Here is a 23,478-nt window from a genome sequence, read left to right as displayed (position 1 = left end):
ATCCAAACTGCAGTGGAAAATAGGTATTAGTACTCTGCCATTTGCAATGACTTTAAAGTTCAGTTATTGTGCTATATATAGAACCATCCAGTGTGGTGGCAATTGTAAGTTTTAGTAAGATTTATACCTTCTTTCTTTCCACAGGAAAAATTCAAAGAGATGGGAAAAAACCTGAGTCTTGTAAACCAATTCTTAAAGTAGAGTACAAGACATGTAAAAGCAGGTATGTTTTTGTCCCCTTAGGAAAATATTAAGCCAAATCTATGTGCTTGGCTACACTCTGTGTAAAATGGAGCTGCTTATGAATACTTCTATCTACAAGGCACTGTTGGACATGTAGATGAATGCTACAGACTGTAATTACATGATCAGATGCTGTTTGTTCTGGATGATGGTCTTATGGTTAGATCACTGGAAAGGACCCAAGAAAACTGGATTGTGTCCATGCTCCTTACCTTGGCCATAGATTTCCTGCACGCTGAGGAAGTCATTTAAACCAAGTTTCCAAAGGTGTCTTCAGAATGATATGGTCTGCAATAAAGTATCAGAAGGATACGGTCTGCTGTTTCTAATTTATGCTGTTTAAAAATTATTAAAATTATGTATTTGTTTTTTAAAATGCAGCTTTTAAATTAAAATAATAAGCAAATGAATCACAGAATACATAGCAAATGAAATGAAATGGAACTGCTCTGCCTTTTAGGGCTTTTCTATGCATTTTTAGATCTCTGATACACATTTAATCTTCCAGAGATTGATCCTTCCTACTATATACAGTATTTCACCTCTTTTAAGAAAATAATATTCATGTTTCTTTTATTTAGTATACAACAGAAAAAACAAAACATTGACTTGACCTTCGATATATTCCTTTGTCATCTTCCCAATTAATAGTCTATGTGCAAATGTACATTACAATATTAGGCCCTAAATCAGAAAATCACTTAAGCACATGTTTAAACATATACTTATGTCCCACTGAAATCATTGGGACTCAAGCATATGCTTAAAGTTATTGCATGCTTAAATACATTCCTGAATTGGTGTCTGACTTGAGAAAGGGTTTAAAAGGTCTGTGTCATATTTTCCACTAAATTCCTACATACAGTTTTAAAAAAGGAAATCCCCACAGAGAAAACACCTAAAAAAATCCCATACCTCCAGGATATACAGTAACTCCCAACATTCCCTACAATTGCATTATAATGCAGAACTTTAATTATGACCGTAGACTTACCCATCAGAGAAGAACACAATATTCTGGTATGTGAATGTCTAAAAGACATGTGTTGTTATTATAATGTAATCATGGGAATTAGGATATGTGCAGTGTGTTACTACACATGATAGAAGTGTAAGGAAGTTGTTTATAGAGGGGAGAAATCTGTCTGTGAAAATGCTGAATATGATGTTTGGTGGGGGTAAGGGGAAAGAAGAATATTTTAACAGGAGAATTCCTACTTTTAAGGGTTTGTGTGGGTGGGGGGTTGTTCTCCTTAGCAACTTTAATAGATTTTAAATGTAATCTTTTGTCTTTGTGAGAATTTCTGTAAAGGTCCAAGTTTTTTTCACATTTTGAAATACACTTGTTAAGTATATCACATATAGGACTAGTGGGACATAATAATATAATTATTTGCATTTCTGTAATGCCTGCCAGATTGTGCCTCAAGTTCCATGCACAAATCTCATGTCTTCCGCATGGAATGTGGTAGAGTCAGCCTCATCCACAGCATTGTTGTTGTGATGCGCCTCTTACCCCTCTACCCACACAGAACCACCATGTGGTCTATTCATAGGACTGGAATCTAAGTGTGGACTAAGCAGGCAATGAGCAGTTCTGCACTGGGTAGAGACAGGAGGACACGCCTCTCCACCGCATTATGACAACCAGGCATTTGCTAGATAGGTCAATGATTTTTCTTTTCATGAGTTTCACAGAAAAAAGTTACATTTGGGAATCAGAAAATACATCTTTCTATTGCTTTATAGTACTTTAAGACTGCAGTGTACAAAGAATTATTTTATTTAAATTGATTATATTACAAAGAAGCAGGCAAATATCATCACATCACGTACATTATTTCAAAATCTTTGGCTTTATTCCTTATACTCTGAATTATTTTAGCAACTTAGCAATACATTTTTCATCTATCAAAATCTTTTTGGAATCCAAAACTAACAGATATAAGATTCCAGTTATATAAGTTAGAGTTTGAGCTGCTTAGCTTATACAGGTTGTTCTGTTTAATTTGTGTAGAGGCAGAAATGTTATGACAAGTAACATATTACAAAAGGTACAATATGACATAAAAATATTAGTCGGTGCATTGAAAAGATCTTTAAAAGGGTTTTGAACTTTGTAAAGACTATAGTTTAACAGTAGCAATTGCATGTTTTAATATTTTAATTATTCAAAAATTTTGCTGCGAGGTTTTCTAGGTACACCTCTACCCCAATATAACGCTGTCCTCAGGAGCCAAAAAAATCCTACTGCATTATAGGTGAAACCGCATTATATCGAACTTGCTTTGATCCGCTGGAGTGCGCAGCCCCGCCCCCCCGGAGCACTGCTTTACCGCATTATATCCGAATTCGTGTTATATTGGGTCGCGTTACATCGGGGTAGAGGTGTATTTGATATTTAGAGTCTTTTACAACATACGAAGCTGCATTTGTTCTTCTTTATAAGAAATTAGGAATTATCATACCAGGAAAGTCCAATTTACTATTTATATGTAGGCCTTTCTCTGGTGCTTATCAAGGCTAGTATGCTTTCTCTCTGCCAGACTTGAACAGACCATTGTTTATTTAGTCCACTGTTCTGTCTCCACACTATACTGGTCCATTTAGTCTGGTATCCTGTTTCCTTAACGTATCCAATGGTCTGTTGTATTACAGAAATGCAATCCTTGGGTGGCTAAGCAGGGTCAATACCAAGTAGGAGCAGAAAGGTGGTATTTATTCTGTATAAAGTATCTTAGTAATGGGAGACTGAGAACCTGGAATCCTTCAGCATTGCAGCTTTCCAGAGTTCAGATTTCTTTCCCTTTCTTTCTATGAGAGCTTTTCAGTTAGGTTTGAATTACTTTGATGTTTTAGATGAGAACAACTCACCACCACACACAAACGGAACATACTCACTTTCCCCCAGGTCTTTATACAGCTATATGAAATCACATACACTCAAGTTTCGGAAAGAGAGTGCAGGAAGACTGGCACCTGTACTTGGTCAGAATTAAGGTTGTGGTATGTTGTCTGAAGTGGTTGTGCTAGTGCTGAGGGGTCTGTCTCTGGATGGGAGGAGTACAGACTGCTGGATGTTTTTAACTTTTTTTGGTTTTGAGATATTGCATTAGTTATGTCTGTATAGATCAATCTTAACTTACACACACTGTAGTGTTTTTATGTATTAATTCCCCAGATTATAGATTTAGATAATCTCTCTGACACAGCAATGGCTCCTTTCATGAAAAACCTGATCTCTGTCAAAGTGTCCAGTTGGATTAGTTGGTTGCTTCCACAAAAATCCTTGTGTGTTAGAAGCAGGACAGGCCTTACCATGAGGCGAACTGAGGCGGCCGCCTCAGGTGTCAGACTGTGAGAGGGCGCCACCAGGACCCAGTGTAGAAAATTGTGTCTGCTGCTGGTGCATATGTATTCTCTCTGCTCTAGATGCACAGAGATGGTGGAGTGCTGTGCTGGAGGAAGGAAGGTACAAGAGACATAACAGGCAGGCAGGGGAAAAGGTGAGAGGGAATAACAGAAAGCAGCAGGAGCTGCAGGGAGAGAGAGGAGGAGGAGCCTCTTATGTACCTCTCTAGCACTCCCAGGAGCCTGGACTGATTAGCACCAGCTTCTCAGGGAGCTTCCTGTTTCCCGCTGCTTCCCTGAACCCACTTGAGAACAGGCAGTCAACTGAAGTAGTAGGAGCCAGTTAGGCCCTTAAGATGCTGATATCTTCCCTCACTCAGGCCCTGCTACCAGCCTGCTTATTTGTCCCCTTCAATTGAGTGTTGAGAGCCACTGTAGCTGGCACAGAACAGCAGTCATGAGTGAAAGAAGAAAATGCCCCTCTGGGGCAGCATTCAGAAAAAGAAAGAAAGCAAAGGAAGCTTTTCTATCTAAGCAGGAGGGAGCTCTCCTGAGATACATAGATACAGATGTTCATGGTGAGCCTTCTGGCCCCAGTGAGGATGTGAGTGGTGAGGAGATGCCTGATCTTCCAGTTAGTCAGAGTGCAGGTCACCTGGCAGCTACTGCAGCATCCATGTCTCCATCTCAAATGGATGTAACCATGCACATTCCTGAAGAAAAGTGTAGATCAGAGAAGAGTGTGGTGGAGGCACAAGAAACAGCTGCTGCTGAGTTTAGTTCCTCAAGTCTAGATGATCCAGAACTGTGGACCCATTTGAGCAGTAGCCTGAGGGACTTCCTTGTATTGCATGGGCAACAGCAAGGGGAAAACTTCATGTTCCCCAAAGACAATGAAAATAGAAGTTTCCATCCAACACATTACTGGCGTGAAATCCCCAATGGTGACAAAGTGGAGAGGCCACATGGCTTATGTACTCAAAAACCCAGAATGCTGCATACTGTTTTTGTTGCAAACTCTTCCAGTCTAATGTTCTAGCCACATTGGGTTCTACAGGAACAAAGGACTGGAAAAATCTGGCTAGAAATCTGGCATGCCATGAGAAGGCAGCAAATCACCAGAGAGCATTCCATAGGTGGAAAGAGCTTGAGATGAGACTAAGGTTAAAGGCCACCATAGATGATCAGCATCAAGAGAAGATTGCATCAGAGTCTCTTTACTGGCAAAATGCTCTGAAAAGGCTCATTGCCATTGTGAGAATGCTTGTTACCCAAAACCTAGCACTGCGTGGCACTTCAGATCAGCTGTATGTGCCAAACAATAGAAACTTCCTTAAAATTGTGGAGCTGGTGGCTGAGTTTGATGCTGTACTCAGGAGCATCTAAGAAGAGTCACCACCCAAGAAATGTACAGACACCACTACCTTGGAAAAACGATCCCAAATGAGATCATACAGTTACTGGCAACAAAAATCAAACAGAAGATTGTGGCAGATCTGAAGTCAGCAAGATATTACTCTGTTATTCTGGACTGCACACCTGACCTCAGTCATACGGAACAAATGACTTTAATGATGCGTTTTGTAACAACAACAGAACCTAGTGAAAATGTCCCTACAATGGTGACTGTCAGAGCATTTTCTAGAATTTATTGACATTGATGATACTACAAGAGCTGGTATGACAAATGGGCTTCTTAAAAAGCTGGAAAATATGGGAATTCCGATAGCTGACATTAAAGGTCAGGGCTACGATAATGGTGCCAGCATGAGAGGAAAGAACAGAGGAGTGCAGACACAGATCCGAGAGTTAAACCCTCGAGCTTTTTTTGTCCTATGCAGTTCTCATTCATTGAACTTGGTGGTCAATGATGCAGCATCAGCTTCTAGGTAGGCTGCTGAATTTTTTAATGTAATTCGAAGTATCTATGTATTTTTCTCTGCATCAACTCATCGATGGCAAATTTTGAAGCATCATCTGGGAACATCCTCTCTAACACTGAAACCACTGAGTGCCACACGATAGGAAAGTCAAGTGGAGGCAATAAAGCCTATCAAACACCAAATTGGGAAGCTAGATGATGCCATAGTTGCCATTATGGAGGATAATGCTATGACAGGAACTGTTCCTGGGAGAACAGTGGCAGAGGGAAATGGAATCACCAGAAACATACATAACTTCAAATTTCTGTGTGGCTTACTGTTGTGGCATGACATACTGTTTGAAATAAATGTTGTAAGCAAGAGACTGCAAGGTGTTCACCTCGATATATCTGGAGCAATGGAATAACTGGACAAAGCAAAGCAAAGTCATACCTACATTCTTAGTGGTCAGATGAGGGATTTCAAAACATTCTGAAGAGTGCACAGAAGTTGTCAAAGGAACTTCACACTGAAGCTATTTTCCCACCCATTCAAGAATACAAGAGTCACCGAAGAAGACGACATTTTGATTACGAGGCACGGGATAATCCCATAAGAGACCCCAAACAACAATTCAAAGTTGAATTGTTTAACCAGGTGCTAGATTGTGCAATACAGTCAGTTGAAGAACGTTTCATGCAGCTCAAGGAACACAACAGTATATTTGGGATGTTGTATGATATTCCAAAACTCCTCACTATACCTGAAGAAGACCTACACCAGCAATGCCGGGCACTACAGACAGTGTTGACACATGATGATACGCGCAATATTGATGCGAGTGATTTAGGTAATGAACTGAAAGCCCTTTCAAGATACATTTCAGCAAGATCAACTCCAAAGGCTGTTCTGGAATATATGTGCACAAATAAGATGACCACCCTCTTTCCAAATGCTTTTGTTGCTCTGCGCATACTTCTAACACTTCCTGTAACAGTTGCCAGTGGAGAACGCAGCTTCTCCAAGCTGAAGTTCATAAAAACACATCTACGCTCCACAATGACACAGGAGAGGCTGGTCAGCCTTGCAACCATCTCAGTTGGTTGCAGAGCTGGCCCAGACTGTGGACCTTCAGGAAGCAGTTCTTTGCAACCAAGAAGGCACAGAAAGCACCACTTTGATTATTCAAACAGATAAAAATGCCAGTGTTTACTATGCAGACAAGAAAAGTTACATTTGCTTTTCAGGCGTTTGAAAGTTAAGTGTTACTTAAAATTTTTGAACACAGCATTTTAAGTTGTTAGTTCTCCTTTAGTTGGGTAGGTAGCAGAGCAGTACCATGAGAGGAGTAGAACAGGAAGAAGGCAGAATTGAGACCTTTCAAAGTTTTGGCCCAAGCGAGGGACATGGGGGCGTCATTTGAGCTCCCTGCCTCAGGTGCCAAAATGTTGTGGGCCGGCCCTGTGTAGAAGAGGATGTTCAACAAAGCAATGGCTACTCTGAGAAAGGACAGGATCTTCATGAAAGTTGTTCAGACAGCTCAAGAGCCCACATAAAGACTTCCAAATGCAGCTTCAAATATGGAAGTAGATAACATATAACAAGCTATCCATTGTCATAAATGTTCAGTTATACTGAAAAATACTGATAAGGTTTTTCTTTTAATTGATAAAATAATTATGTATTTTTACACAGCTAAATCTCATTATGTATAACTTTTTAAAGGGTATTTTTAGAGGGACCTGAAAATGATGAGTTTCAAAATGTGATATTTTAAGGCCTATTTTTAATTAATGTAAAATATATGTATATGTATAAACCTGCTTTTCTCAGTGGTATGGGTCTCTCAAAATATTTCCACACACAAAAATAAACCCTTCAAAATCTACATCTGTATTAGTGATACAAATCCACCATCACAATTTCATTTTTTCTCTTTGTAAACACTTCGGGATGAAAGGCATGACACAAAAGTGAGATTATATAATCTATTCTTGCTTTTTGTTTTCTCACACAGTGAACCATTTATAATCTTTTCTGGTGGACTATCCTATGACAAAGCTTGTCGAAGACCAAGTCTAACCATCATGCATGGAAAAGCTATTACGGTGCTTGAAATGGATCACCCTATAGTTGACTTTTTAACTCTTTGTGAAACACCATATCCAAATGGTGAGTGTATGAAGCAACAATAGTACAATTTTGTCAAAGAAGAGAAATGTGATATGTTAAAAAATTGTATGAAGTGGTCTTATCACAGAATTTAGTGTCCATACAGCATGATAAGCGAGTTGGGGATCTCAGTTCCCACTGGACAGTTCTCCACGTTACAAAAACCAACACCACAATTGACAGCAACTGGACCCTTTGCTTGCAGTCTCAGCAGAAAGATCAAGAAATGAATGAGCTACAGAGACTGAATTCCCCTCTTACCATGGTGTGGCGGGGGGAGAGCTCCAAGTCACAGTTGGAGCACACTGATCAGTCAATGTAAGGAAGCTTACATTGCCACTGCTCAGAAATAAATGGAGAGCTTAAGTCTCATGGCTGTAATTCTGGTGCTTTTCATGAGCATTAAGTCCTTAAATCAGCAAAGTGTTTAAACTTGTGCTTAAATCCATTCCTTTTGAGCAAAGCACTTCAGCACATTCTTAATTAAGCTTGTGCTTAAGTGTTTTGCTCTGCTGAACAGGGATGGACTGCTAAATTGAGGACTAAATTAACAGAAAAGACTAAGAAGGGTGAGGGGTAGAGAAAGCTAAAAACCTAAAAGAAGTTAAGTCTGGTATCTTCAGCATAAAAGAGGGTGAGCAGAAATGTAGAAGAAACACTTAACATGTAAATTAATAAAAAAACATGTTGAATAATTTGAATTAGTATAAAGCAAATATTTTTTTCCAATATCTAGTGAACGGAAGCTGCAATAATTGAATTAATGTATCTGGGCTGCCAATTCACTATGTTAAACTTAGTGGTGCTTCCATATTATGGATTCTTTTACTGATTTACACAGTAGTACATTTTTGTTTTATGTTAGCTGTGTTGTTCATAATCCAGTGTGTCAATATGCTACCACAGGATGTGCATTAATAGTAGACCACAAAGGGAAGAGCATTAGTTGATGCATTCCTCAGGTTCATTCGTCCTTGTGCCTTCAGCCATCTGAAGAGTACAACCTTGCACATCATGAAGTGGCTTATTGTTATTTGAATGGGATTCATAATTTTACAGTTAATTATCTTAAAAACAGTCAGAGAGGATTTTTGTTCTTTTTTCCTTGCATAAAGAGCAACCCTATATTCATGCTTTTGATCTAAGTAACTTTTATTTTAGATTAAAGAAAAAACATAAAATAAGAGAGAACAAAAGTATGGTCTCCAAAAGAAAGTTATGTCTGTGTGTGAGAGAGAGATACTGCACCTGAATTGATCACAAAATAGTAGATGCCTCTAGCAGGCTCACAACTATATCATAACAATTATATCACTACATAAACCAATTTATGCAATGTATATTTTAATTATGAAAAATACTTCGCAGTATATAAATAATGTCTTATCCTTACTGGGTTAACTTTTTTCTTGCTTTCCTACTTTGTTTCCCTTGATTATCTGGAACTCATTTCTATTAAAAAACCTTAAATTTGGAACATCATAATTTGGATACCAAGGTGATTGGCAACTTAGATAAAAATTCACTTTTTCAAAAGAAAGTCGTGTAAGAGTGGTTGGAAGACCGCAATCTACACTGCAAACGGCAGCTTGACATTTAGGAGAGGAGGGGGCAATTTAATTCTTTGTCTTCTTTTTCAACCCATTACACACTATTCCTCCCCAACTCTGTTTGTAGTACAACTGCATCTCTTTCTTCACCTCCAGAGTGTACCTTCGTCATCTTTGTCTCCTCATTAACTCTCCCCAATTCACATTTTAAAATAATGGATCTTGTGAACTTTTTGCATTTGAGGTTACAGCTGTGCACTATTGGGAGTTGGTGGAATGTGCATCTCAAGGAGTTGGTGGAATGTAGCTTTGGACAATCACTCCCCACAGAAAAACTCTAATACCCGTTAAACCTTTGCAGTCTGTGATCACAAGGTCTATAACAAGGGTACCTCCCTGTGTGTGATAATTAGATCCGGTGATAGAGTAACATACCCAGCTGCCTTCAGATGTCAAGGTGGACTCACCTACTCCACTCCTTTACTTTTCATTCAACACTATGTTAGCATTCTATAATTATACCAGGCTGTTTTTGCCATATATGTTTATCAACAATTATGTTGCCAAAGCTACTTATCATTGTGGGACATCTACATCACTATCTGACTCTAATCAAATGCCATGCTTTCTAATTTGCAAATCTGTCTTTATTTATTTATTTATTTAAAAGACAATAATTGTTCAGGAGAGGATTATATAATTTGGCTAACTTGGTTAAAAGGCTTAACAGGAAAGCTCTGCATGTTTTTTGTGCTTGATTCCTCACTTTTAGAATTTCAAGAACCCTATGCTGTAGTTGTACTATTGGAAAAAGATCTCATTGTTGTTGACCTAACACAAAGCAAGTAAGTACAAAGTCTATATGAAACTGTTCCTGCTTCATAAATATCTAGCTGATAATGTTGAAAATCTATTCAAACTTTTCTTTTTTATTTTGCTGGTGTAAAAACTTTACATTAATTGGAGGCAATTTTACCCTAGGATAATGTAGGCCAGTGGGTTTTCCCATTTTCTCTAAGATAATATCTTATGTCCACACATGGTAGATGCTCCAAAATTATTAATATCTTCAGCACATCCCAGCCTGGAATTCTAATAATACTAATTATTTCTCCTCTCCAGTCAACACTGACAGGCCTGTTCAACAATATTTCACTAGGCAAGCATATATTCATTTGTCTGATTTTTCTGTGTAAGTCAATTCAGTTACAGCAGCGTAAAACCTGGTGGAAGTGAAATCAGAATCAGGCCTTCTTCTTTGGGTTATTGTCCCTATGGGTGCTCTAGGTGAGGATGTGTGTACACCCATGCACTCTCAATCGAAGATTTTTCTTCTGTTAGTGCCTACAGGTCTGCACCTACACCGTATGCCTTCATATGCTCCAGTAAAAGGGAATACAGGAAGGAGCGGACCGATACCACTCCAGTTCTGTCTCAGCCACCTGCAGCTAGTGATGGAGTTTTGAAGCATCTACTGTCTAGCTAACGTAGTTATTCTTCTGCCACATTTTTATTCTTAATTTTCATTTCATATGTAGTTTTAGGGGGTTTTGTTGTTAATTTACCTTTCTAGCACAATTTATGCTTTGAAGGGAGGTCTCCCCCCCCCCCACTTCTTCCCCCCTTTTTCTTTGATGCCCTCTTTTTCCTCTCAGGCCTTCTTGACTGGTGGCTATTCTTGCAGGATATGCCCAAGACCCCAGGATTCAAGCCCTGCCAAACTAGTCACCAGTCTATTCCCCATTCAGTGATGGGCAATCCAGTTGCCTCCATTGTCATGGAAAGACTCACGTCCCATCCAAGTGTAAGATCTGCTCTGGTTTAAAGGCTGGCAAAAACTAAGGGAAGAAACTTCTCATTGAGTGCTCCCTTAGACCCAGGGGGTCAGTTCTGTCCTCCATCCTGTACATTGGACTCAGCTGCAGAGACTTCACTAGTTCCAGCTCTGACCTCCAGAAACTAGGGGACAACTTCAGTCTTGCAGAAAACAACCAAATGTAAGAGTCTCCATTCCTCTCCACTTAGATCTGGGAGTAGGGAGACTTGTGTCCTGCTGCAGATACTGGTAAAGCTCCCACCAGGTATAGTACCAATGCACCAGGACTGCTGAAAGAGACTTTTACAAAGCCAGGTGTCGAGAAACTGTACCGAGAAACCCACTGTTGAGCAGTCCCAAGATATGGACCCATCAGAACCAAGATTGGACTCTTACAGACAGAAGGACTCATTGAAGACTAAGGATTCTTCAAAGAAGTAATCTTACGTGGTACCATCCATTGGCAGCCAGCCCTCTCCAGAATGACTGGGGTATTCTCTGGTACCACCTCCAATATTGCTAAACTTATTTTTCATTGAGAGGAACACTCCCTGGACTCAATAGTACCTTTAAAGTTCCTCTCTCAAAGGACCTTCACATTATGGAATACTTGTTTTCTCATCCCACCTCTAACTTTCTTATTGTTGATGCTGCCAATGAAAGAGTAGGAAACATCACTTCAAATCAGCATTGTCTGATAATGAGCATAAGCATCTGGGCCTCCTAGGGCTTAAGAGCCACTCATCAGCCTCTCTTCAGTTCCAAGTCACCAACTACCAAGTCCTGATGGCAAAATATGACTTAACCAACTATAGTACATTTTCTCACTGTATTGAGTTTTTGCCTCAGGACAAGAGAGCAGTTTCAAGCTCTTATTACAGAGAGTGAGACGGTAGCCAAAGCCTCCTTGCAGGCCTCCCTTGAAACAGCAGATATGGATTCTCATTCTATGACCACTGCCGTAGTCATGCATTGGGCTCCCTGGCTACAGTCCTCTACTTTATCCAGGAAAGTGCAAAATACTGTTGAGACTTGCCCTTCAAAGGGCCTAAACTCTTTAGTGACACCTGGATGGTTCTCTTCACTCATTCAAGGACTCCTATCTGGATGACTTACTCCACAAGGGCCATTCTTTTCTTGAAGTTCAGTCTGACACTCAGAAGGCCCTAGCTCCATTCCACTGCCTAGACCTGCACCTTAACATAGACAAATCAACCCTGATGCCTGTGCAACTGTATTGGGGCCACCTTAGACTCTGTGGCAGTCAAGGTGTCCCTACTTGCAGACAGATTCACCATGATGTCTGACCTCATCTCCACATTGCAGCAGAGCCAACAAACCATGGTGAGGGCTAATCTTCAGCTTCTGGGACACATGATGGCTTGCACTTTCGTAACCCCCTATGCAAGGTTGCACTTCCAGTGTATTCAAGCCTGGCTCAAGACATCCTACACTCCCAACAACCATGTGCTGTTCACAGAGGTGCTGGTCCCATGGATTGTATCCAACTCCCTCAGTAGGTGAAAGGACCCTCAAAAAGTCTGCATGGGAACTGCCTTCTCATGTCTACCTGCCACACACATCATCACAACAGGCTCCTGACTTCTAGGATGGGGTGCTCACCTACAAGATTGTACAGGCCAAGGCAGGTGGACTTCTCAAGAGTTGTCACTACACGTAAGTGCCCTGTCTTCACTTCCTACCTCTCAGCTAGCTCCAATCAGTCAGAGTGATGTTGGACAACTGAGCAATCATGTACTATATAAACTGGCCAGGAGGAGCAAAATCATGATCTTTATGCAAAGAGTCAGTGATGCTATAGAACTGGTGTTTATCCCAGGAAATAAATATCTCAGTGATCTCCCTGCCGGGATCACAGAACACCATCACAGATTCACTGAGCGGAATTTTTCATCAAGACCACAAGTGTGAGCTGACCAATGTTGTCTTTCAAGAAATCTGTCTTATGTGGCCATTCTTATGTTCACGTGAAGCACCCACAGGGACATTAACTTAAAGAAGAAGGAGACATTACTTACCTTGTACAGTAACTGGAGTTCTTTGAGATGTTTTGTCTCTGAGTGCTCCAGTACCAACCCTCTTTTTCTTCCTGCTTCAGAGATTTACCATGCTCTGAGGTTGAGAGGAACTGGAGTGGCACAGGTCTGCTCCTCCCTATATTCTCTCATGAGGAGGCATGCAGTGCAAGCCCACAGGAACTACTAGGAGAAATATCTCTCATCAAGAGTGCATGGGCACACGGACATCCTCACAAGGAGCACCCATAGGGACAAAACATCTTGAAGAACTCCAGTTACTGAACAAGGTAAGTAACCTCTCCTTGTGCATTTTTCATTTATGAATGACATTCTATGCTTATTGTTGCTCTAAGTGTGAGGCATTACTCCTTATCTTGACAGATAAAGCTAATACAAGTGAACAGCAATTAAATTGAGGGCTGACTTGTCTGCAATTGCTTCAATAGTACAAACCATGGAGAATTAATATTCCACTGTCAAATTGAGTCAAATTGTTTATTATGAGACCTGGTTACTAATACAGTATGTCTACAGCATAATTTTATGGACAATTCTGGCCTTGAATTGTAATATAAATCACATGTTATTGATTCTAGCATTCACAAAACATATGTACTCTTTATGTTTTATAGGGAAAATTCTTCAGATGTGGGGGAAAATTAGAACCTGATCCTGCAAACCCTTACTCACACAAGTAGTCCTATTGACTTTAGTAGCCTACTTATGTGACTAAAAACTAACAAGAGAAAGGACTGCAGTCATGGTACCTTAATTTTGTGACCTTTATTGGTGACTGTAAATTTTATTCTTGGGATTAAAAACAATAAATATGTTTTAAAGAAAATATGAAATAAGGAAAATAGCATGTGTTATGAATAATGATAGTTTTAATTTAGATAAATTTGTTTTTGTTTTGTATACTTTAATATTTAAGAAAATCTAATATTACTCCACATATCACAGTGGTACTAATAAATTGTCTTCCTCCATTAGTTTTCCAATCTTTGAAAATCCTTATCCCATTGACATTCATGAGTCACCAGTTACCTGCACAGAATATTTTGCTGACTGTCCTCCAGATTTGATTCCCGTATTGTATTCTGTAGGAGCTAAACATAAAAAGCAAGGATACAGCAATAAGGTAAAAAAAATACATTTTATTTATGAAGAGAGTTTAATTGTAAAAATCTAAACTGTGTACATAATGTTTTGGAAGATTATTTTCATTGTCTGTTTTCTCACATTAATACTTATATTAAAATAAGGTAAAGGGATACCACTAACTTGAAACTCATATTTCTAGCTCAAATTTTTTCCTTTATTGTAGTTACAATTAATGTCTGACATTATTATAACTGAAAGATATTATCAGGGGAAAAGATTTTTCACTATTTTTTCAGTTTGTTTACTTTGTGCATTTGACAGCATGTATGCACAGACAATTTCCCTCTTATCTCTGTAAAGTCCATTAGGCCCTGATGCTGCAGTTGGTTCTATGTAGGCACTCAGACCTCTGTGCCCACATGGCGCTCCACTGACTTCAGCGGGGTTCCATGAGAAAGTATGTTCCATCCTTGCAGACCTCCTTGCAGGATCATGGGTCCTTTCTGAGAATTTGCAAGTAAATCTGTTAATTAGTTTGAGGTAAAATTTATTCAAAATCGGTCCTTTGAGAAATTTAGCTCCTGGTATCAGACTGTTTTTTGTCTCTGCTGTTTTCAATAATGAAACAACATGCACCCTCCAAACTTCCCATGTGGTTAAAACTCACAGAAACCTGATGCATTGTCTGCATTTGCAGATTTTTATTTTTAGGATTAATGGTACTTTTTAGCCATTAGTGCCATCATTTAAAAAAAATACATTCTGATTTACATATATTTGCATAAATGGACATGAATATAAATACATTTGTATAACTCTAAATAAATTTGTCATGTTACCAATTTGTCCTACTCATACCCACGCCCTGAATTCATTCTCCCAGTCACTTACTCCAGTTCGTTTCTACCCCCCCCCACAACTCCCCAGACACTTCACCACGTTCCTCCATTCATTCCACGCTTGCGCGCGCGTGCGCGCACACACACACACACACAAAACTAATTCCATGCACATATTCCATCCTCCCGGGGAGCAGTTCAGCAGTTGCCTCCACCAACCCAGTTCCCAAACTACCAGGAGAGGAGGGAAGAGCATAGTTAGTTATAGCCCCAGTTATCTATAAGCAAAGCCCAGGGACAGACAGTATTTGCAGTGACAGTCCTGTTCCTCCCAATCAATACCCCAAGTTCATGACTTCCCATTTCTATACTTGTCTCTTCTTTCCCTAGGCAAGAAGCTCCCACAACCCTAGTCCCCTTGCAACCAGCTCTCCTCCTTGAGAGAGAGAGAGAGAGGGAGAAAAAAAGCAAATGGGTCTTTAAAAATCAGTGAAATCTAATTTGGGACTACAATCATTATTATGCATTAGTCAGAATAGTATGCTTATTGCATGGTTTCTCTACAGGATGGAGTTAAATTTGTTCAGGTGCCCTAAACTGCATTTCCATACCTCAACATGTGATTTTTTTTTTTTTTTAAGTTTAACCTTAACTCAGAATTTCCTGGATTTATAGCACTTGGTTTGGGACTAATTACAACATACCTGTAATGTTTTAACCCTTAAATTACTGATATGTGCTTTTAATCCTAACTCCATTTTAAAATAGTTCTTAACATATATTTCTGGTAACTGGGTGCAGCTGTCTTGCCTTCTTTTTCTTGAACTCCTACGGGAGCTTGACTGGGCCTGAGCAGACATTGCCTTCCTTTTCCATGGAAACTGGGATGTGCAGGAATCATGATCAAGATAGGCTTCTTTATGGTCTTGAAGATTCTGTGCTGCCTTAGCAAAGAAGGCAAGAACTGAATCGACTTTGGAGACTGAGGGTATGGCTACACTTACGGTTTGCAGCGCTGGTAGTTTGCAGTGCTGGTCATCCAGCTGTGTAGGAGCAGCGCTGGTGTGTGGCCACACTCACAGCTACCAGCGCTGGTGTGTGGCCACATTTGCAGCATTAGCAGCGCTGCTGGGAGCAATGCATTATGGGCAGCTATCCCAGCATTCAAGTGGCCGCAACGTGCTTTTCAAAAGAGGGGGGTGGAGTGGGGTCTAGTGTGACAGGGAGCGGGGGGAGAGAGAGAGGGGATTTTTGGAGCCAACACTGTCAGTGTTTAGCTTCCTGACTTGAAAAATCAGAACATGTTTCCAACCCCTTAGTCTTAACTCTTAATTGCAAAAAGCCTGCAGCTCCCCGCTGTTTCACTCCCTCCCTGCCTGCAATCTCATTTGATTGTTTACAGCCAGGTACAGATGATCACAGCAAACAGGAGCTCTGTTTGTTTTTTAGATAAGCAGTTCAACGGAGCTCCGATCGTCCCATCGTCCGTTCTGTTGCATTCACTCTCCCTGCCTGCCTCTCATTTGATCGTTCACAGCCAGGTACAGATAGCTCCTGTTTGCTGTGATCAGTGTTTGTTTTTTTAGATTAGCAGTTCAACGGAGCTCCCGATCGGTTCTGTTTCACTCCCTCCCTGCCTGCCTCTCATTTGATTGTTTACAGCCAGGTACAGATGATCACAGCAAACAGGAGCTCTGTTCGGAGCTCCGATCGGAGCTCGTTCACAACAAAACAAAGAGAGGCTGCATAACAAAACAAAGAGTAATTTATAAAAGCATTCTGGGATACACCTTATACCCTGGAGGCCAATCACAGCGCTGGTGTGTGGCCACACTTGATGACCAGCGCTGGAATCCTTATTCCCCATGCTGAGTGAGGTGTACGGCCAGCGCTGCAGCCAGGGAGTTGCAGCGCTGGAAGTGCCCTGCAGGTGTGGCCACTTACTAATTGCAGCGCTGGTGGAGGCTTTCCAGCGCTGCAAATCGCCAGTGTAGCCATACCCTGAATTCTTCTCCCATCCCTATAGCTGGTCACCTCTGTGAAGGATTGTGGCACATTGACAATGCAGTGTTCAAAAGTTTGCACAGCTGCATTTGGTCCAACAGTTCTGGGGATATCATTTATTTATCATTGATTATTTAACATTTGTATGTAGCATCATAGATATGCCTGGAGCTTTGCAGAGGACCAGATTATGATACTCTTACTCCTGCTGGATAAAATCTTATTTCACAAGAGATCTCGTTGCTTTCACTGAGAAAGGGTTTCACAGTCTTGTCCACAGGGAGTAAAAACACTGTGCATGCCACAAAGAGTTTATAATCTAAGACCCCAATCCTACATTTGGATCCTCGCAAGAAGACTGTTATGCCTATGCAGAGCCCTGTTGAAGCCCCAAGGGTCAGCCCTTGTGAATCCAATAGAAGGATCAATTGATTGTTCATTATTCATTCCTCCAACACTTATTATAAAGAATTTCAGTCTGAAAAGCTGTTAATTCAGAACCTTCCACTAGACCACACAAACATTTAAATATTTTTTTAAAAATCTCACTGCCTTTAGGACAGATAATATTATAAACAATAAATTAGAAGTTGCATCTACATAAATGTATTTTAAAATTATCAAGATAATGTTACAACCTTGTCTTCATTTTTATAAATTAGGTATATTGCTTTTTAGAATAATTTGTTAGGATGTTATTCATTTTAAAAATGTGCAGTCCACCAGCCCATAAGAAATAACTCTTTTCTGTGAACTCTTGTAATTGTGTTTAGGAATGGCCAATCAGTGGGGGAGCATGGAACCTAGGAACACAGACATATCCTGAAATTATTATTACAGGGTAAGAACACTACAGAAGGTTTGTGCTTTTACAAATGTTAATATCTAGAACTTTTAATGATGTACATCTATAGGTCAGCCCTACCCACCTCACAATATAGTTGGCTGACTAGGGCATCTGAATATGAACACTCTAACTCCATTACATAACAGAAATGTATACTTCTTTTAGGGTGAAAATCCCCCCAGTACAGAGGGCCCACAGAAGTACTTATGCAGCACTTAAGCCCAATGATAAAGTCTTAAGTAGCATATAGAGCCTTGTGCTCAAGATAGGGTTGCCAATTCTGGTTGGCCATATTCCTAGAGATTTAATCACATGACATAATAGTGAATTGAATATTACTCTTTAATTCCTGGTGACTCCAGGACAATCCTGGAGGGCAACCGTAGCTCAAGGATATATTAATATAGGAACCATGGATTGAGGCTGCAAGCCAGTAAGGGGCCCGTGTGCCACTGAAGAAGGGATCTAAATATCCCTGGGAAGGGGTGGCCAATTCAAGAGAGTGCTGTAGTCTTCGGTGGGTATTAGGGAGGAAGAAGTAGCATTAGGAGGGTGGATAGCCAAGAGTACCACAAGCATTTCTGCAGGGGTGGTTTTGTGGTTTATTGGGGGCCCTGTGGCTGGATTGGAGTGTTTAGTGTTAATCTCCCATAATTTGTTTGAATGCTACGCATTGGTGTGAATTTTACCTTTCAAGCTAGATTGTGTCTGTAACATGCAGCCCTGCAGTAGAAGAGGGTGGAGGGGGCAGGGGATCATATTTCAGTGACAGACTCAGGAACAATTCTGGATGATTCAGATGTGTGAGTGGAGAAATATTTACAGTATTAACGTGTTCTGTGGTTTTAAGCACTCATCATGACTATTAGCTCTTGGAATAAGTTTTATTTATTCAAAACTGCCACCCATGTAGAAGTATGAATTTTGTCCATATTGGAGTTACTCATAATTTTTCTCCTATTGCCTGTTCTATTTATCCATAGAATGTTAATTGCAAAGCATAAGTTTGGATGTGAATTGGTTTGTGCTAACTGCTACAAAATAGCGTATTTTACTAAGATAAGCAGCTTGATAGCCAGACATTTTCTTATAGACATAGTTATGAAGAACTAAGAATTAGAGCTGGGCAAAAAATTTTGTATAAAACATTTTTTCAGTGAAAAATGAAGATTTGGTGACACCAAAATGTTTTGTGAATTCATGTCGGTTTCACCACATTGGTATGGTAAGAAAAACCTTTAAAAAAATCCAAAAAATCTGAAATGTTTCATTTCAACATCTTAAAAACAATATGTTTAGGTTTTTTAGTTCAAAATGACTTTTTGTTTCATAATTTCCTTTTATAACAAAAATCAAAAACTTTAAAAAAATGCTTGAAACCAAACTAAAGTGTTTCATTTCAGGTCAAAAAATGTTTCATTGAACCCAAAATGATTTTCTTTTACTTTCTGATTTGCTGACAGTTTTGAAAATTTCAGTTTGACCCAAAATTATTTTTTTTTTCAATTTTTAGAATTGCCAGAGAACTAAAACAGCTCTACCAGGGTTATGATTAATCTCTTAAATTTGTAATTGATTAATACACAGACATGACTGTATTGGAATATGTTAAACTTTGTTTCACGAACTAGCATGAATATTGGATAATCGTCTGTAAGGCGATATCTCTTCAAATACAATTTCAAAGCCAGAAGAGACCATGATATCATCCAGCAGTTCTCAAACTGTGGGTCGGGACCCCGAAGTGGGTCACGACTCTGTTTTAAATGGGTTGCCAGGGCTGGTGTTAGACTTGCTGGGGTCTCGGGCCAAAGCTTGAGCCCTGCCACCTGGGGCCGAGGGCTTCAGTCCTGGACGGCAGGGGTCTGGTTACAGGGTCCCCGTCTGGGGCTGAAGCCTTTGGGCTTCGGCTTTGGCCTCCCCGCCCAGGGTGGCAGGGCTCAGCTGTGCTCAGGTTTTAGTCCCTCCTCATGGGGTTTTGTTCTCAGAAGCGGGTTGCAGTGCAATGAAGTTTACGCCCCTCCTCCTCAAGTACATATTCTAGTCACCCAGCTCTAAAGGCAGCAACATGCCAACAGCAGCACAGAAGTAAGGGTGGCAATGTGAAAAGTGATATTTGTCAATATCACTTTTCACAGCAGACTTAGTGCCCCATTGCCACCCTTATTTCTGCACTGCTGCTGCCACCCCGGGGCTGACAGCTGGAGCCCCACCACCTCCACGTGAGGGTTTGCGGTGAGGAAGGAGAGCCTGAGCCCAGGCTGTCTCCCAGGGAGGAATTGGGGGACGGGAAGAGAGCCTGAGTGTGGGTAGTGGAGCTCCAGCTGTTCCCTTTATCCCTGCTTCCCAGGTGTGCACAGTGCTTCTGCACGAGTCCCAGCCATCCGGGGCTGACAGCCAGAGCTCTTAAAAAAAACCCAAACACACAGCTTGTGCTTCCCTGGACACATTCCGGTGCCTCCTTTGGAAGGCCTGCCCCATAGTTTGAGAACTGCTGGTCTAGTCTGACCTCTTGTATATCACAGGCTACCACCACCACCCAGCCACCCTCACACTAGCCCCAACAACTGAAATTGGATTGACTCCAGTGATGCGTGAACCGCCTGTTTAGGAAGGCCCACCCCTTCTGCCCGCCAAAGCCCGGAGCCCCTCACTGTGGCTGCCAGCCCACCCGAGTGCCCCTGGCCCCAGAGTGCTGGGAGGGCGGCCCCAGCACCCTCAGCCCTGGAGCCCTGAGCAGCCCCAGCACCTGGCTGCCCCAGCCAGCCTGCCCTAGTCCCAGCCCCCACCCACTTGAGGGAAGAGGAGCAGCCTGGGCTTGGACCACGGGAAGAGCGGGAAGTAGGAAGTGGCCTCGGAGTGCAGTATGGGCGGGGCCACGCCTGGCTGCTTGGGGAGGCTTAGCCTCCTCTGGCCTGTGATACCCGCCACCCATGCCCACAGGAGACTAGACTATGGTGTGCCACAGGGAGAGAATAGGAGGAACCAAGGTGCACTGGTGCCTGAGAACCCTACAGTGGCAGGGAAATGATTAAGCGAGTTATACCCCGATAATCCTGGCAAGTGGCCCGCACCCACACACTGGAGAGGAAGGTGAAAACTAGGGCTCTCAATTAATTGCAGTTAACTCAAGCAATTAACTCAAAACATATTAACTCGATTAAAAATATTAATCGTGATTAATCACAGTTTTAATCACACTGTTTAATAAGAGAATGCCAATTTACATTTATTATAAATATTTTTAATGTTTTTCTACATTTTCAAATGTATTGATTTCAATTACAATATGGAATATAAAGTGTACAGTGCTCAATTTATATTATTTTTATTACAGATATTTGCACTGTAATAGTCCACTCAGTCCTACTTCTTGTTCAGCCAATCGCTAAGACAAACAAGTTTGTTTACATGTATGGGAGATAATGCTACCTGCTTCTTATTTACAGTGTCACCTGAAAGTGAGAACAGGCGTTCGCATGGCACTTTTGTAGCCGGCATTGCAAGGTATTTACATGCCAGATATGCTGAACATTTGTATGCCCCTTCATGCTTCAGCCACTGTTCCAGAGGACATGCTTCTATGCTGATGATGCTCGTTAAAAATAATGTATCAATTAAATTGGTGACTGAACTCCTTTGGGGAGAGTTGTATGTCTCCTGCTCTGTGTCTTACCTGCATTCTGCCATATATTTAATATTATGACCCAGCACATGTTCGTTTTAAGAACATTCTTGCTGCCAATTTCACAAAATGCCAAGAAGGTACCAATGTGAGATTTCTAAAGATAGCTACAGCACTCAACCCAAGGTTTAACAATTTGAAGTGCCTTCCAAAATCTGAGAGGGACGAGGTTCGGAGCATGCTTTCAGAAGTCTTAAAAGAGCAACTCTCTGATGCAGAAACTACAGAACCCGAACCACCAAAAAAAGAAAATCAACCTTCTGTTGGTGGCATCTGACTCAGATGATGAAAATGAACATGCGTCGGTCCTCTCTGCGTTGTTTCATTATCAAGCAGAACCTATTAGCATGGACACATGCCCTCTGGAATGGTGGTAGAAGCAGGAAGGGACATATGAATCTTTAGCACATCTGGCACGTACATATCTTGCAACACCGGCTACAACAATGCCATGCAAATGCCTGTTCTCACTTTCAGGTGACGTGAACAAGAAGCGGGCAGCATTATCTCCTGCAAATGTAAACAAACTTGTTTATCTGAGTGATTGGCTGAACAAGAAATTGGACTGAGTGGACTTGTAGGCTCTGAAGTTTTACATTGTTTTATTTTTGAATGCATAATTCTACATTTGTAAGTTCACCTCTCATGATAAAGAGATTGCACAACAGTACTTGTATTAGGTGAATTGAAAAATACTATTTATTTTATTTTTACAGTGCAAATATTTATAATAAAAACAAATATAACATGAGCACTGTGCACTTTGTTTTCTGCGTTGAAATTGAAATCAATATATTTGAAAATGCAGAAAACATCCAAAAATATTTAAATAAATAGTATTCTATTATTGTTTAACAGGAATCATGATGAATTTTTTTTAATTGCTTGACGGCCCTAGTAGATTTTTGTTTGTCACATAACTGCACTTAAAAATAAAACAACGTAAAACTTTAGTGCCTACAAGTCCACTCAGTCCTAACTCTTGTTCAGCCAATCGCTAAGACAAACAGCTTTGTTTACATTTAGGGAGATAATGGTGCCCGCTTCTTATTTACAATGTCACCTGAAAGTGAGAACAGGTGTTTGCATGGCGCTGTTGTAGCCAGTGTTACAAAGTATTTACATGCCAGATATGCTAAACATGCATATTCCCCTTCATGCTTTGACTTGTAGATTGCACTTTCTTTTATCTTTTTTTACAGTGCAAATACTTATAATCAAAAATAATAATATAAAGTGAGCACTGTGCCCTTTGTATCCTGTGTTGTAATTGAAATTAATATATTTGAAAATGTAGAAAAACATCCAAAATATTTATAATAGATTTAAATTGGTATTCTGTTATTGCTTAACAGTGCAATTAAAACTATGATTAATTGCAATTAATTTTTTAATCTTGCGATTAATCACAATTAATTCTGTAATCATTTGACAGCCCTAGTGAAAACGCTAAAGGATAACTGCCAATCTGACCTGGGGGAAAATTCATTCCCAACCCACATATGGTGTTCACTTAGACCCTGAGCATGTGAGCAAGCACTGGTCAGCCAAGCACCTGAGAGAGAGATTGCTCAGTGCCACCTCAGAACACTGGCCTATCCCGTCCCATTTCCAGCCATGGCTATCTCTGATGCTTCAGAGGACTATATTGTGGGAGTGGAGGAAATCCCTTCCTGACACCTGCAGGTGGCCAGCTGAAGCCCTGAAGCATGAGTTTTAGGAACATAAGATATAAACTGGAAGTTAGCCCTGGGCTGTTGAACCCTGCCCTCCACCATCACAAGCAACCCCGTCAGGGCCGGCTCCAGGGGTTTTGCCGCCCCAAGCAGCCAAAAAAAAAAAAGCCGTGATCGCGATCTGCGGCAATTCAGTGGGAGGTCCTTCGCTCCGAGCGGGAGTGAAGGACCCTCCGCCGAATACTTGAAAGTGCCACCCCGCTCCGGAGTGGCCACCCCAAGCACCTGCT

General features: G+C 40.8%; 1 protein-coding gene across 11 annotated transcripts in view; it reads left to right on the top strand.

Moving 5' to 3' along the window:
* The window catches only part of STXBP5L (syntaxin binding protein 5L), a 421,232-nt gene that overhangs the window by 267,653 nt on the left and 130,101 nt on the right, over positions 1–23,478 (top strand). For all 11 annotated transcript variants that reach the window (XM_045001069.1, XM_045001067.1, XM_045001064.1 and 8 more), the window contains exons 9-13: positions 145–223; positions 7,474–7,628; positions 9,951–10,023; positions 14,027–14,174; positions 17,754–17,821. In XM_045001069.1, coding sequence (XP_044857004.1) covers positions 145–223; positions 7,474–7,628; positions 9,951–10,023; positions 14,027–14,174; positions 17,754–17,821 — 523 coding nt within the window. The remainder of the gene's footprint in view (positions 1–144; positions 224–7,473; positions 7,629–9,950; positions 10,024–14,026; positions 14,175–17,753; positions 17,822–23,478) is intronic.

This window comes from Mauremys mutica, chromosome 1 (assembly GCF_020497125.1).
Source record: "Mauremys mutica isolate MM-2020 ecotype Southern chromosome 1, ASM2049712v1, whole genome shotgun sequence".
In the NCBI taxonomy this organism is placed as follows: domain Eukaryota; kingdom Metazoa; phylum Chordata; order Testudines; family Geoemydidae; genus Mauremys; species Mauremys mutica.
The sequence above is the reverse complement of the archived record's forward strand: the minus strand, read 5'-3'. Positions and strand labels throughout refer to the sequence as shown.